This window comes from Aulonocara sp. 'chitande type north' Nkhata Bay, linkage group LG7 (assembly GCF_057382095.1).
Source record: "Aulonocara sp. 'chitande type north' Nkhata Bay isolate Kocher_YH1m ecotype deep benthic linkage group LG7, A_spYH_male_GT1.1, whole genome shotgun sequence".
In the NCBI taxonomy this organism is placed as follows: Eukaryota; Metazoa; Chordata; class Actinopteri; order Cichliformes; family Cichlidae; genus Aulonocara; species Aulonocara sp. 'chitande type north' Nkhata Bay.
This window is the reverse complement of record NC_141350.1, coordinates 63,043,691-63,058,171: the sequence shown is the minus strand read 5'-3', so window position 1 is coordinate 63,058,171 and position 14,481 is coordinate 63,043,691. Positions and strand designations below refer to the sequence as shown.

General features: G+C 41.1%; 1 protein-coding gene across 1 annotated transcript; it reads right to left on the bottom strand.

The window, feature by feature from the left end:
- Nucleotides 1-981: 981 nt before the first annotated feature.
- LOC147326578 (kinesin-like protein KIF1B) lies at nt 982-14,129 on the bottom strand. Its single transcript, XM_086301885.1, has 10 exons — nt 11,982-14,129; nt 8,959-9,067; nt 8,774-8,840; nt 8,542-8,626; nt 3,669-3,773; nt 3,437-3,570; nt 3,275-3,336; nt 2,237-2,274; nt 1,359-1,464; nt 982-1,266 (listed from the first exon to the last, which is right to left on the bottom strand). The coding sequence occupies exons 1-5, from the start codon at nt 12,004-12,006 to the stop codon at nt 3,766-3,768; spliced, it is 294 nt and encodes a 97-aa protein (XP_086158011.1). The 5' UTR covers nt 12,007-14,129; the 3' UTR covers nt 982-1,266; nt 1,359-1,464; nt 2,237-2,274; nt 3,275-3,336; nt 3,437-3,570; nt 3,669-3,765.
- Between the last annotated feature and the right edge of the window lie 352 nt (nt 14,130-14,481).

Genomic DNA, 14,481 nt, shown 5'->3' with positions numbered 1-14,481 from the left:
AGTACGATTATTTGTGTTATTATATACTCTGTGTGTTAATGTGTTGTATCATCTTTTTTAGGTTTCCTAGTCATTGTCAGTTATATTAAACACAAAATATAAAAAGTTTGAATCGGCCCTCATCTTCCAAGGTGTAGTGGCACCGTTCCCTCTATGGCTGCTTAAACTCTTAAAATTGTGCAGTCATATCAGTGTAGACATGTGAAGAAAATACAGGCAGAACTAAGTAGATCCAGTTTTCATTCAAAAACATTGGTCCTCATTCAGTATGTGTATGGAAACATCATTGTCCTGTGCAAACAAAAAACACGTGCACACACAAAATTACAGAAAACCTGTGCAAACTTTGTTCTGTGTGTTTGTTAATGACTCTGGATCATCCACATACTGTCATGCTTCTACTTATCTTTGCAAATAAGCAAGTTTACCTAAAGGTGAAGTGGAGAAAGTGATGATGGTGTAAGAGAGACGCCTGCATCACTAAAGCAGGAAAACAGGAGGAGATATGACTGAAGAAACAGAAACAATAGCATCACAAGTCAGTGATTCATCTGTATTTTAATAAAATGATTGTTAGAATTACAATTTAAAAAAAAAAAAAAAAAGTTCTGGAACTAGCCTTAAGGCTCTTGTGCTTTCCTGCTTGGCACATCTCTGCAACATTGTGTGCAAGTCTGGTGGTGGAACACAGCACCAGCACTTTATCCTCTGAAGAACAGTGTTGACAAGTTTACCCAACTGGTCAATATATTAACCGCATCTCTTAGGGTTGTTTTGTAGCATAAGGCATCATGTCTGTACTTACAAACTGAGCATTAGTACAGATGCAGTGACAGCTTGTTTCACATTGTTTGAAAGATTCTGTTCATAGAGTTTGAGCAGAACTTCTACGTACGTACAGTGATGTGAAAAACTGTTTCAGATCATTAAACAAATTTAAATATTAGATAATGATAACACAAGTGAACACAAAATGCAGTTTCTAAATCAAAGTGTTTATTACTTATGTCAAGATGCGTGGCAAGAACCGGGACCAAATGCAGGATTTTCCCATCAGAGTCGGTGTGTTTATTTACAGTGAGAAATGTGAACAATCGTGAAACAGAAGGAAAGAAGTGGTTTCCATGAACGTGCTCCTGACTCCCGCTCCATGCTCATGGTCCATGGTTTGACAGGCAAACAGTTCCTAAACTCTGAAGACAAACATAAAAAAGACAGCTTCTGAAGTCGTTCAAAGGGCTAAGCAACTTGGAACGACTTCAGAAGCTGTCAGAGGAATGAGGACCCAAAATGCAGGACTTGATGATGAAGGCAGTGCGTTTATTTACAGTGGTGTAAATCCAAGCAACAATAAATACCTTGTGCGATCCCGACTCCTGTTCCGTGTCTTCTCCTTTAACCCGTGCTCCGTGCCCGTTCCCTGTGTACTGTCCGTGTGCTGCTTCCTGGTCTCCACAATTCCTCCTGGGGAAACACAAAGGCAGCCGTGAGTACAACACCTGACGCCAGACCTTGCACATAAACCGAGACTGACGGGAAGTCAATGATCCAGCGTCGAGGAGCTCTCAGCCACACTGTTTTGAAGCTCCTCTGATGAAGCTAGATCGGCGCCAGGTGTCATAGTACGGCTGTGTGCTGGCAGGAATTGGACCGAAACGCAAACTCACTGGAGACAGGACGGAACTCAAAATGGCAGCTTTTATTGCTGAACACAAAAAACAACAAAATCTAAACTGGGAAGACTCTAACAAAACACACAGGGCGCTACAGGTAGAAACACACAGCATGAGGGTACGACACGACAGGGAGCACAGGAAAACACAGGGCTTAAATACACAGGGGAGTAATTAGGAAATGAGCAACAGGAGGGAGACACAGCTGGGAGAAATTAGGCTAACGAGACAGGAGAAAGGTAAAACTGAACACATTGATATGAGACATGAACTTTCAGAATAAAACAGGAAACTAACAGACAGAACCAGAACGGACACTGAACTTGGCAGGCAGACTCACGAGCAGACACAGTGACACCATGGACAGACAGAGGGAACACAGGCAGGCATGAAACAAGCACACTAACACATAGCAAACCTAAACAAAAGACAAGGCAGAATAAACAAGTATATAGAAGAATATAAAGAAACACAAAACATCGAGTCCTCAGACTCAGGACCATGACACCAGGTATGTGTGGAGATTCCTGGGTGTGACCGGTAGCTGGCAAGGCCACACTCACCAGAGCTGAAAGTGCCTGCCATGACTGCACCCACACACCTGCCAAAACACAAGCATGGACACAGGACAGCAGAAGCACAGAACACATACATATAATATAATAATAATAATAATAATAATAATAATAATAATAATAACAACAACAAGTCCATACTGCACACGGACCCCGAGTCCCTGGAACCGGGTCCGTGACACACACTGATCCCAGAACAGACCGCATGTACAAATCAAGTTCTCTCTTTAGTTCGTTTTCATCCTCCTAGTCCTCCTCATCTCCTTGTAACCCTGTTTTTATTCCTTGGGATGAAAAAGCAAAAAGGGGCCCGAATCTACTCCTGCAGGAACAATCGGTCATTGTTTGTTTTTTAAACTGCTGAGATATGAAGCGATCCTCGCTTGTTTGTCTCTAGTTAGTCTGCAGTTTTTATGTTAACACAAATGCATGAGTATTTTACTGACTCACTAACTGACACTGGCACTATCGGCGGTTTAGAGGTGGCGTATGTACACAGATTGAGGAGGATCTAAGTATGACGTGGATGACAGAGGAAATCGGGCATGGCCCTCCTGTCAAAGTTCATTCCCACTTTGAGTTTTTGTTTCACAGACGGTTCAGCCTGATGTAAATTCACTGCCAGAAGAAAAATACCCTATAAATCTATTAGCAGCTATGGTTTAGGCAGCAGAGCGTAAACTAACACGTCACTTGGAGATAACTGTAGATTTTTCCTTCATGGTTTCAAATGTAAGCTGGCTGATTTGGTTCATTTTTGTTTTTTGTTTTAAACTGAGCAAACCTGGTCTTCTCCTGAGGACTGCTGCAGGTATCAGAATCAGAATCAGAATCAGAATACTTTATTGATCCCTGGGGGAAATTATCATGCAAGCATCTTAATTTAATAAAAAACCAACAACAACAAAAAATAATAAAAAATAGAATGAAACTCATTTCAGGAGACAAATAACATGATGTGTCCAGGACCGTCCTCCTCTGCATCCCTGCTCAGGACATGAGCCCTCATGTTTCATGTCTGCTCACCTGGGCTTCCAGTGTCAGACGTCTTACACAAGCTCAGCTCGTAGATCCCAGTCACTCGGTTGCTATAATGAAGCAGAAGTTATGAAGAAGGAAACTTTGTAACAGGGCAGATATCTTTGATTGTGAAACAGAGATGGCCACAGTGCAGCAGCCCAGATTTACCAGTCAGGAGTTTTGGAGTATCCAGTCCCAAAGAGGTTCTTGAGAGAACGGGGTGGGGAAATCTTGGCGTCTTGGGATTAAAAGACCGTGCAGAGGTCTTTGGTGATAATGGCAGGCTGGATGCAATGGTCCAGCTGCAGAGAGGAGATAAAGGGTGTGTGTTAGACACGATGACATCAAGAGACTTAAAAACACGTACAAACAGGTACAACATGGCGGAGCAGCGGCTGACCTCCAGATACGCAGATAAGGTCATGTAGATCTTCTCTCCATAGGGAGTGACGCGGTTGAGCAGGAGGGAGTTGTGCAGGGAGCTGTCCCACACTGCCTCAAAGTCCTGAAAAAGACAGAAAGAGCAAAAGTTAGCTTGACAGCATTATTTTTTATGAAGTCCTACTTGGTGCTAACATTACAGGGTCTCTGTTTACAGCAGTGTGTCATGTTGTTAAAAAAAGTGAGTGACGTGAGCGCAGTTCTGACATATCAGGAAGTGAACACAGTGACTGAAGCGGTGTTCACATTCATCCTTTAATCATGACAAAACGTGAGGAATCACACTGAGGTGAGACCTTGACAACAGACAAATCAGGAGCCACAGAGTGTCAAGTGTCAGCCGACACCAATGATAAGAAAGAAATTCATTTACAGACACGTGAAAAAGCAGTTTAAGGTTCTAGATCTGGATGATTACAACACATCATTATTTATTTAAAGCAACCCAAAATGCACAAATGACTATAACCAAGTACATCCTGTGATTCAGCAGCTGATAGAACCAACTTTAGCAGCAAAAGCTTGAGGTAATCATTTTTTATTAGTGTTTCACAGCAGTGTGGACGGATTTCTGGCCCGTTTGTCTTTACAATGTTTCTTCGGTTCATTGAAGTTTGCAGATATTTATTCATTCACAGCTTTCTTAACGTTCAATTATGTTGAAGTCTCAACTTTGAGCCACTGCAGCACCACTCTGTTGTTGCTTTGCTGCTGCGCTCTGGAGTCACTGACCCAACGATGATCTCTTTGACTCTAGAATACTTCATGGCTCACTCAGTGACCTGGACACTTTGCAGCTTCTTTGGCAGCAAAAAAAGCCCAAATAATCATCACCCGAGCAAAACCGTTGGTATGAGGTGTTTTTGCTGATATGCCGTGTTTGGTTTTCACCAATGTTGAAGCTGTGCATTAGGGCTTAGCTTTTCAACTTTGCAAACCTAACCCATGCTGCCATGTTGTATTTAGAGGGAAAATGGTTTCTCCTGGAAGTCTTTCCAAACAGGCCATATTTGTTGAGTCTGTTTCTAATTGCACTGCCATGAACTCCAACATTTAGCATGCCTGTAGAGCCTCAGATGTCTGGGGTGAATTTTCTGGGACGTCCACTCCTGGTAAGATTGGAAACAGTCTTTGATTTTTTTAACTTGCGAATAAATTTTCTTGCTGCAAAATGATCGACTTCAAAGCCTTCCCACATTCATGGGTATCAACAACTGCTTCTCTCCTCCTCAGTATGTTACCACTTACCTGAATACGCCACACCAGCAAACTGACAGTAGTGGTTACACTTACTGATGATCTAGTGCACTTGATTAGCACTTGGCTAATACTGACCCTCTTAAATAATTATGGAAATAGTCTTGGATGTACTTAGTTTTTGAAACATCTGAATTTCAGCTCAGTGTGTGTTAAATAAATAATGACCTGGTATAAAGTGTTATGTGTTGTTCATCTGAGGTTGCATTTACCTCATATTAAGACCTACTAAGGACCTGATTTTTTTTAATTATGTCCTGATACATAAATCCAGAGAGCTCACATAACTGCATATGCTCAGAATAGACAGCACACATGGATACAAATTACTGCCTTGAAGCAGCAATCTTAAGACCATCACTATGAGCTCCATACAAAGTTACACTGTTCCTGTTATTAACAGCAGGGGGCACTATCAGCCACAGACTGAGAGCCAGATATGCTCTGCTGGTGCCTCATTGGCCTCATTGTTACTGAGGAAAGACTCTATAGTGAGAAACAGCTGAGGGGGAAACATTGATCTGGGAACGTCTGAGTGTTACAGAGGATATACATAGCACTGTGGTTCAGTGTCACACAATCACAAACAAATACAGCAAAGTACTAAAAAGGGTGCTGCCTCCAAAGATCGCTTTTACTGGTTTGGAGTTTACATTTACAGTAATTGATTACACAGCGGTGGAGAGTAGACTTTATCAAAGTAGATGTCTTTCTGAAAGCGCTGTAACTAAGTTTAAGAATATAATCCACCCACTGTTATCATCTTCAATGCCCTGTACCAACATAGAGCAGAGCAGCTATCTGAACGCTACTCCAACAGAGGTCGATTATCTTGTTAATAATTTCACCTCCTCACTACGTACGACTCTGGATACTGTAGCTCCTGTGAAAACTAAGGTCTCAAATCAGAAGTACCTGACTCCGTGGTATAATTCTCAAACACGTACCTTAAAGCAGATGACTCGTAATCTGGAGAGGAAATGGCGTGTCACAAATTTAGAGGATCATCATTTAGCCTGGAGAAATAGTTTGTTGCTTTATAAGAAAGCCCTCCACAAAGCCAGAACATCTTACTATTCATCACTGATTGAAGAAAATAAGAACAACCCCAGGTTTCTCTTCAGCACTGTAGCCAGGCTGACAAAAAGTCAGAGCTCTTTTGAGCCAACAATCCCTCTAACGTTAACTAGTAATGACTTCATGAACTTCTTCACAAATAAAATTTTTATCATTAGAGAAAAAATTACCAGTAATCATCCCACAGATGTAATATTATCTACAGCTACTCTTAGTACCATTGATGTTAAGTTAGACTCTTTTTCTCTAATTGATCTTTCTGAGTTAACTTCAATAATTACTTCCTCCAAACCATCAACGTGTCTTTTAGACCCCATTCCTACAAAACTGCTCAAAGAAGTCCTGCCATTAATTAATTCTTCGATCTTAAATATGATCAACCTATCTCTAATGATCGGCTATGTACCACAGGCCTTCAAGCTGGCTGTAGTTAAACCTTTACTCAAAAAGCCATCTCTAGACCCAGCAGTCTCAGCTAATTATAGGCCAATCTCCAACCTTCCTTTCATATCAAAAATCCTTGAAAGAGTAGTTGTCAAACAGCTAACAGATCATCTGCAGAGGAATGGTTTATTTGAAGAGTTTCAGTCAGGTTTAAGAGCTCATCACAGCACAGAAACAGCTTTAGTGAAGGTTATAAAAGATCTTCTTATGGCCTCTGACAGTGGACTCATCTCTGTGCTTGTCCTGCTAGACCTTAGTGCAGCATTCGATACTGTCGACCATAATATCCTATTAGAGCGATTAGAACATGCTGTAGGTATTACAGGTACTGCACTGCAGTGGTTTGTATCATATCTATCTAATAGACTCCAATTTGTGCATGTAAATGGAGAGTCCTCTTCACACACTGAGGTTAATTATGGAGTTCCACAGGGTTCAGTGCTAGGACCAATTCTGTTTACATTATACATGCTTCCCTTAGGCAGTATCATTAGAAGACATAGCATAGATTTTCACTGCTATGCAGATGACACCCAGCTCTATCTATCTATGAAGCCAGATAATACACACCAATTAGTTAAACTGCAGGAATGTCTTAAAGACATAAAGACCTGGATGGCCGCTAACTTTCTGCTTCTTAATTCAGATAAAACTGAGGTTATTGTACTCGGCCCTGAAAAGCCTAGAAATATGGTAGCTAACCAGATTCTTACTCTGGATGGCATTACCTTGGCCTCCAGTAACGCTGTGAGGAACCTTGGAGTCATTTTTGACCAGGACATGTCTTTCAATGCACATATTAAACAAATATGTAAGACTGCTTTCTTCCATTTGCGCAACATCTCTAAAATTAGAAATATCCTGTCTCAGAGTGACGCTGAAAAACTAGTTCATGCATTTATTACTTCCAGGCTGGACTACTGTAATTCATTATTATCAGGATGTCCAAAAAACTCACTGAAAAGCCTTCAGCTAATCCAAAATGCTGCAGCAAGAGTCCTGACAGGGACTAGAAAGAGAGAGCATATTTCTCCTGTTTTGGCTTCCCTTCATTGGCTTCCTGTTAAATCCAGAATTGAATTCAAAATCCTGCTCCTCACATATAAGGTCTTAAATAATCAGGCCCCATCTTATCTTAATGACCTTGTAGTACCATATCACCCTATTAGAGCACTTCGCTCTCGCACTGCAGGCCTACTTGTTGTTCCTAGAGTATTTAAAAGTAGAATGGGAGGGAGAACCTTCAGTTTTCAGGCCCCTCTTCTGTGGAACCAGCTTCCAGTTTGGATTCAGGAGACAGACACTATCTCTACTTTCAAGATTAGGCTTAAAACTTTCCTTTTTGCTAAAGCATATAGTTAGGGCTGGACCAGGTGACCCTGAATCCTCCCTTAGTTATGCTGCAATAGACGTAGGCTGCCGGGGGATTCCCATGATGCATTGAGTTTTTCCTTTCCAGTCACCTTTCTCACTCACTATGTATTAACAGACCTCTCTGCATTGAATCATATATGTTATTAACCTCTGTCTCTCTTCCACAGCATGTCTTTTATCCTGTCTTCCTTCTCTCACCCCAACCGGTCGCAGCAGATGGCCGCCCCTCCCTGAGCCTGGTTCTGCTGGAGGTTTCTTCCTGTTAAAAGGGAGTTTTTCCTTCCCACTGTTGCCAAAGTGCTTGCTCATAGGGGGTCATATGATTGTTGGGTTTTTCTCTGTATCTATGAAGCGCCTTGAGGCGACTTATGTTGTGATTTGGCGCTATATAAATAAAATGAATTGAATTGAATAGGAGGCTCAATAACGACAGGCATGAATGAAGACAGATCAGAACAGCTGTTTTATCACAGCATCCAGTACCAACACAATCATCCACACTCAAGAGCCTGTTGGCTTCAGAGTCAGCAGCTGAACCGAGTGGTGCGTTTTCAGTGTGATCTCACAAAGTCAAATCCCTTTAATGATGTTCTGTCCTGTCTTCCTCTATCAAAAGCACACAAACACTATAAAACATTGTTTCTGTGCTTTGGGGTTTTTGTTTTCTGTAGGCTGCTCACCTACAACCACCTCATGAACATCTTTCCAATGGAGCTCGCTGCCCTTCTCGTGGATGAGGGTCACTCTGATCCTCCGCTGGATCTCCTGCAGCAAACATAACAGGAGCTCAGGATCACAGTGAGCACAGCTAGAGCAACATTACGCTTTAAAAGAAGATATTCAACTGTGTACAAAGGAAGCAGTTACCACTGTGCGAGTAATAAGAAAACAACATGTGCACCAATCCTGTACCTGGTGCAGCAGGTAGGTACCATGACAGGGCAGGCCTCCACTGTGATCCACGATGGCTGGGATGTACCTGTGCATGGAGGGAGGAGGTGACACAACATCCCAACTTATAATATTCTTCGTGGAGATAATTTTTATGGTTCCTTTAAAGCTTGTGCGTGAATATAACACTCCAGGTGGATACTCACTCTCCAGTGGGCTCCAGCTCGCTGATCTCAAACCAGACCAGCAGGTCGTACTTGCTGACACACTGACCCAGGTTGGATTTGGTGATGGTGTTCAACTTGGTGGCTGCAACTGCCACACACACACGCACGCACGCACGCACGCGCGCGCGCGCGCACACACACACACACACACACACACACACACACACACACACACACACACACACACAAGCTCAATGTTATCAAGCTGGAATTTGTCTGAATTTAAGAGAAGATGAATAAAAGTGAGGAGTATTTACTACATGCTTTGGGTGACTAAAAGGAGGATGGATAGGTGAGATGAAAACACTACTGACCCTTTATACTGAGCCAATAGCTCACACACTTCTATTAAATCTGTCTAAAGAGCCAGTAATCACAGAGGATAGATACTGGAAGCAAACTGAAATGTTAGGAGGAACTAAATCACACATTACAACACCAGTGGCAGCACCCTGCTGTCTCACACATCAGGTCCTCATGGTCCTGTTGAAACGGGCTAATCGCTAAAGCTCACAGTTGCATTCCTCTATACTCAATATGATCGAAAAAAACAATTTTAACAAACAATTAAAAAATGAACAAGTAAAAGATCTACTATAGCCAAAAGAAGACCATTTACAGACTATAGCGCTGTGAACAAGTATTTGCCTCCTTTCTGCTTTCGTATCTTATTCCATATTTGTCACACTTACACGTTTCAGATCAATACATTTATAACATTAGACAAGAACGTGTTAGGATGCCTGGGTCGTTGACCCAGGGTTTTGAGTTTATTATATTATTGATCATTTCCAGTCTTTGGTTTCTTTGAGTTCTGTCTTATGGTTTATGTCTCTGTGTTCTCTAGTTGCTCTGTCTCCCCTGTCAGCTGTATCCCCTTGTCAAGTTCGCGTCTCTGTGTTTTGTTTCCTGTTTTACTTTGAAAGTCGGTGTCTCATGTAAATGCGTCTGGTTTTGCTTCCTTTGTCTCGTTAGGCCTGATTTGCCCTAGCTGTGTTTCCTTCCTGTTACCCATTCCCTGATTGCTCCCTCTGTGTATTTAAGCCCTGTGTTTCCCTGTGTTTGTGCTGTGAGCCATCTAGCTGTGTGTTCTGTCTGCGTAAGTGTATTGTGTAGTGATGGCCAAATGAATCTTTCTGAAGCTTGTGTTGAAAAATGGTTCATTACTCAAAGCTTTTCAACACAGTCCTCTCTGGTGACATCTGGTGGCCACAAATATTAAGAGCAGCTTGAATCCACAAAATAAAACCAGTTGCTTCATAATGATTGCCCACTTGACAGAGTGGAGTTCTGTCTGATATTGGGCCGCGGTGTTGCTTTAAACGTGTATTTTTGGGTGGTTAAAAAAATGTGGTTTATTTGTTTAATAAATAATTTTGACCAGTAAACTCTCCTTGTTTAAACATGCACCATTGTGTGGTCTTTCTTTGCTTGTGACTTCTTGATGTTGGTAAATAAAATAATTGAAAAATACCACATTACATATAATATACATATGATAATGTACAACACATTATGGAGTATGCTTCCGCTGTGAGGTCCTGTCTCCATGCACTTATGCAATTAACCGCTAGACGGGTATATTTATAAATAATATTATATTAGGGAAATTTCCCCAGACATATTTTTGACCTGGGGGGAGAATTGATTGTGAGATGGAAAAGGAAAATGCTTATGAACTTGCAAATTAAAAACATGATGCATTTAAAGTAGCCCTTTTTCATTTTTATTTAAGAAGAGAATTTGTTTCACTCTGCGATGGCCGAACCTGTTCCTTTTCATGGAGATAATTTCTCCTGCCTTAAGGGAAACCCCTTCACATGGCACAGAGGAGGCTGGAGTACAGAGAAACTGGTAGAGATGCAGTTATACAGTCTACCTGGGCCCCACAAACTATCAGATAAAGAGAATAAATAAATCCAATTGCTGCACATTTGGCAGACTAACATTTTCAGATTAATTAAACAATAAAATATATATTTTTACAATATTACATGTAAAGAGTCAAGTGGAAGTTTTTCTAAAGTTATTTAATGATATTTATATTATGGAAGCAGATTTTTGACATTTCACCTTTTTCCCGTTTTCAGATATAATAAACAGGCACAAAACAAAAGCAAACGGCCAGAACACAAAGCTGGAAAACCCACCCGATTGACAAAAATCAACTCAAAATTCTCCCACACAACAGAACCCCCTCTATTCCTCGCTGGCTCCAAATCTCTCAGTAGAAATATCAGTGGTTTGCTATCTGTCACCATCAAAACGCTCCACAAATCCCACGAATGATTCATTTCCTTATAAACCATTGAATCAGACACCGAAGCAGTTAGGTTCTAAATGAAGCTTCGGACGTCACTGATCACGTGACTCTGGCCAAACGAATCAAGCTTCGACACAGTGCTTCTGAAGCAGTGTGTTGATTTTTTTGACACACACCGGAGCTTCAGCTTCAAGCGGGCCATCACTAGTATTTTGTATTCCTAGTTTTGTTGCCTTTGGGTCCTTTTCCTGCCTGCACACAGCCGTTCACATAACAGAATGTCTAATATTAAACGGCAGTTTTCAAGGGCAAAACGCTATCCAAACATACTTGGTCCTATATGAAAAAGTAATTGCAGCGAAAACCTGATACCTTGTGTGTCACCTCTGACACCAAGAACTGCAGCAAGCGTTTGGTGCTAGAGGTCACATTTTGAGTTTGTGAAGATATTTAAGGTAGACACACGTAATTAGCGACAAGATGAGTAAGGATGAAGTTATTGGACTGTATCAAGTTTAATAACTTCATGCATACCAGTGACATCGCGTCGCCAACGAACACCCCAGTGGCTTCAAGCCTAGGCTTAGCCTCTACAGGAGAGGTTTCAGCCATGAAAAGTGTGTCCATCACAAGCCCACCACCATAATCTCAGGCCTTGAAGCAACAATCATGAAAACTAATCTTAACTGAGAGTGTTGGATGTCCTCATTGTTGCAGAGCACATGGACAGCATACTCACCTGGTTCTGTGGGCCAGCAGCACATGTCACACCATCCATCACCCTTGTCATCACATTCAATCTTGGTCTGAGAGACATCTGAAGAGAAACAGAGCAACTTCAGAGAAGAAACTGAAGCTAATCAGTACATGCTTTCAGGACCCCCCTTGTACCAACATTGTGTCCAACAGCCTCCACCACAAAGTTAGCAGATTTACCAACAACGCCTCCTTCCAATCCAATTCACTTTAATCATGCATTAACAATTCGTTGGCTGCTTTTAAAATACAAAAAAAAACATAGCTCAGAGTATAAATCCCTTTGAGGCAATAATAATTTTAGGTTACTTTACAAAAGTAAAAAGAAAAAAAAGAAATGGTACATTTTAAAATCCTTTGTTTATGGACAGAATTCTTCCTGTTGGACACAAGAAGCAGACTCCAAAAAAACTGAGACTCTACAGAAGTCTGATTAGGCTGCTGTTCATGCAACTGGCTCACTGTGGTGTGACAATAGTGCGTTTTCTGTAAACAGTTTGCAACAAAAAACTGAATGTCCTTCACGTGATCCAAAGTGGGGCCTTCAAACAGTCCAGCACCTGGAACTGTTAGTGAGAGTCGCGATTCGTTCAATCATTTTTTGAATGCTTCTGTGGTGATCTGATTTCTATCATTGTTTTGTTTTTTTGCTACGACGTCTTAAAACTTTTCTCTATCGTGAAGTACTGAGAACGTTTATATTATAACTTTGGTTATACACAAGTCATTTTATAGGTTTGCGTCTTTTTTTTCTTTTCTTTTTTTTTTTTACCCAATCAGTCGATTTATGGGTGTAACTATAGTTTTGATTAATGGAGTCTGGTGCGGAGCTGCCGTATATGAAGGTTTTGTGCTCTTCTTCCCGGCAGTCCCCTTAATGCACGCTGGGATGGGCCGCAGTGGTTCTTGTTCTTTTTTGCGGCCTTTTTCTTTTTGGGGGGTGGGGTTCAGTGTTCTTGGTGTTAATTTTGTTTTAACCTTTTTTATGCCAGTCCTTTGTATTATTTTTCACCAGTCCATATGTCATACCACCTCTCATTTAGATGCGGGGTAACAATGCTACTGGTTTAGGAACATGTCCTTTGACGTTTACATCCTGGAATTGCAAGGGCTTAGGCAGAGCTTTGAAACGTGGGAAGGTTATGTCACATTTGAAGCATTTATCTTCTGATATCGTTTTTCTTCAGGAAACTCATATTCACTCCAATGAACAGAGACGTTTAAGAGCAAATTGGGTGTCGCAGGTTTACCAGTCCACTTTCACATCTAAGGCCAGAGGTGTTGCTATACTCATATGGAAAACCACTCCATTTATATTTGGATCCGTCGTTACTGATCCGGGTGGGAGATTTGTTTTGGTCTCTGGGTCCATTAACTCTTTCCCACTGGTCTTGCTAAATATCTATGCCCCTAATTTTGACTGTCCTGACTTCTTTTCCAAAATATTTTATCTAATTTCTGAATATAATATGTCTAGTATAATAATTGGTGGCGATTTTAACTGCTATTTTGATCCTGTTTTGGATAGATCGTCTACAAAAATAGCCCCTACTACTAGATCCACGGCAGTTTTGAACAATCTGGTAAAATCACACAACATGGTAGACGTTTGGAGGCTTCAGCATCCAAATGACAGGCAATATTCCTTTTTTTCATCTGTATGTCATAGCTTTACCAGAATAGATTACTTTGTTACAGATTCTAGACTACTACCCAGTATTGTCAGCTCTGCTAATCATCAAATCTTGATTTCTGACCATGCCCCACTTACCATGAAAATAGATTTTAATTTACAGCCTCGAATTTTTAATTGGAAATTCAATTCTACCCTTCTGTCAGACAAAACTTTCTCCACTTATGTTTCCACTGAGATTTCAGATTTCTTAAAACATAACGACAATGGTGAGGTCTCTGATTCCACTCTTTGGGAATCTTTTAAGGCAGCATTGCGTGGCAAGATCATTTGCTTTCAAACATTTTCGAAAAGAACTACATTAAATCGTCTGTCCCATATTGAGTCTGAATTGTCAACATTAGAGGAGGCACTTCGCCAATCTGATACTGAGGACATATCTAATGCTATTCTGAAACTAAAACTCGAATACAATCATATTTTGGGAACCCAAGTCGGTAGCGATATTATTAAATTGAAACAAAGACACTTTGAGTTGGGAGATAAACCCCATAAATTATTTGCCAGACAATTAAAAGATGTGCAAGCCCATCGCACCATACACATAATTGCCTCCTCTACCGGTGAATTAATTACTGATCCTAAGCTGATTAATGACAGATTTGTTGAGTTTTTCAGCACACTGTATTCTTCTAAATCGAACGCCACTCACTCTGAGCTTTTTAGCTTTCTTAACTCTCTGAGTATTCCAACCCTTACAGAATCTGCCACCCAAGTGCTTGATGCTGATTTCAGCATCACAGAAGTCAAAGCTGCTATCCTTTCTTTCCCTAGTGGTAAAGTCTGCGGA

Excerpts from the sequence above, each read along its gene's own strand:
- LOC147326578 (XM_086301885.1), bottom strand. The coding sequence starts at position 12,006 with ATGTGCTGCTGGCCCACAGAACCAG. Across the intron at positions 9,068-11,981 it reads CTGCTGGCCCACAGAACCAG|TTGCAGCCACCAAGTTGAAC; the intron begins GTGAGTATGCTG and ends TGTGTGTGGCAG. Across the intron at positions 8,841-8,958 it reads GAGCTGGAGCCCACTGGAGA|GTACATCCCAGCCATCGTGG; the intron begins GTGAGTATCCAC and ends CTCCATGCACAG.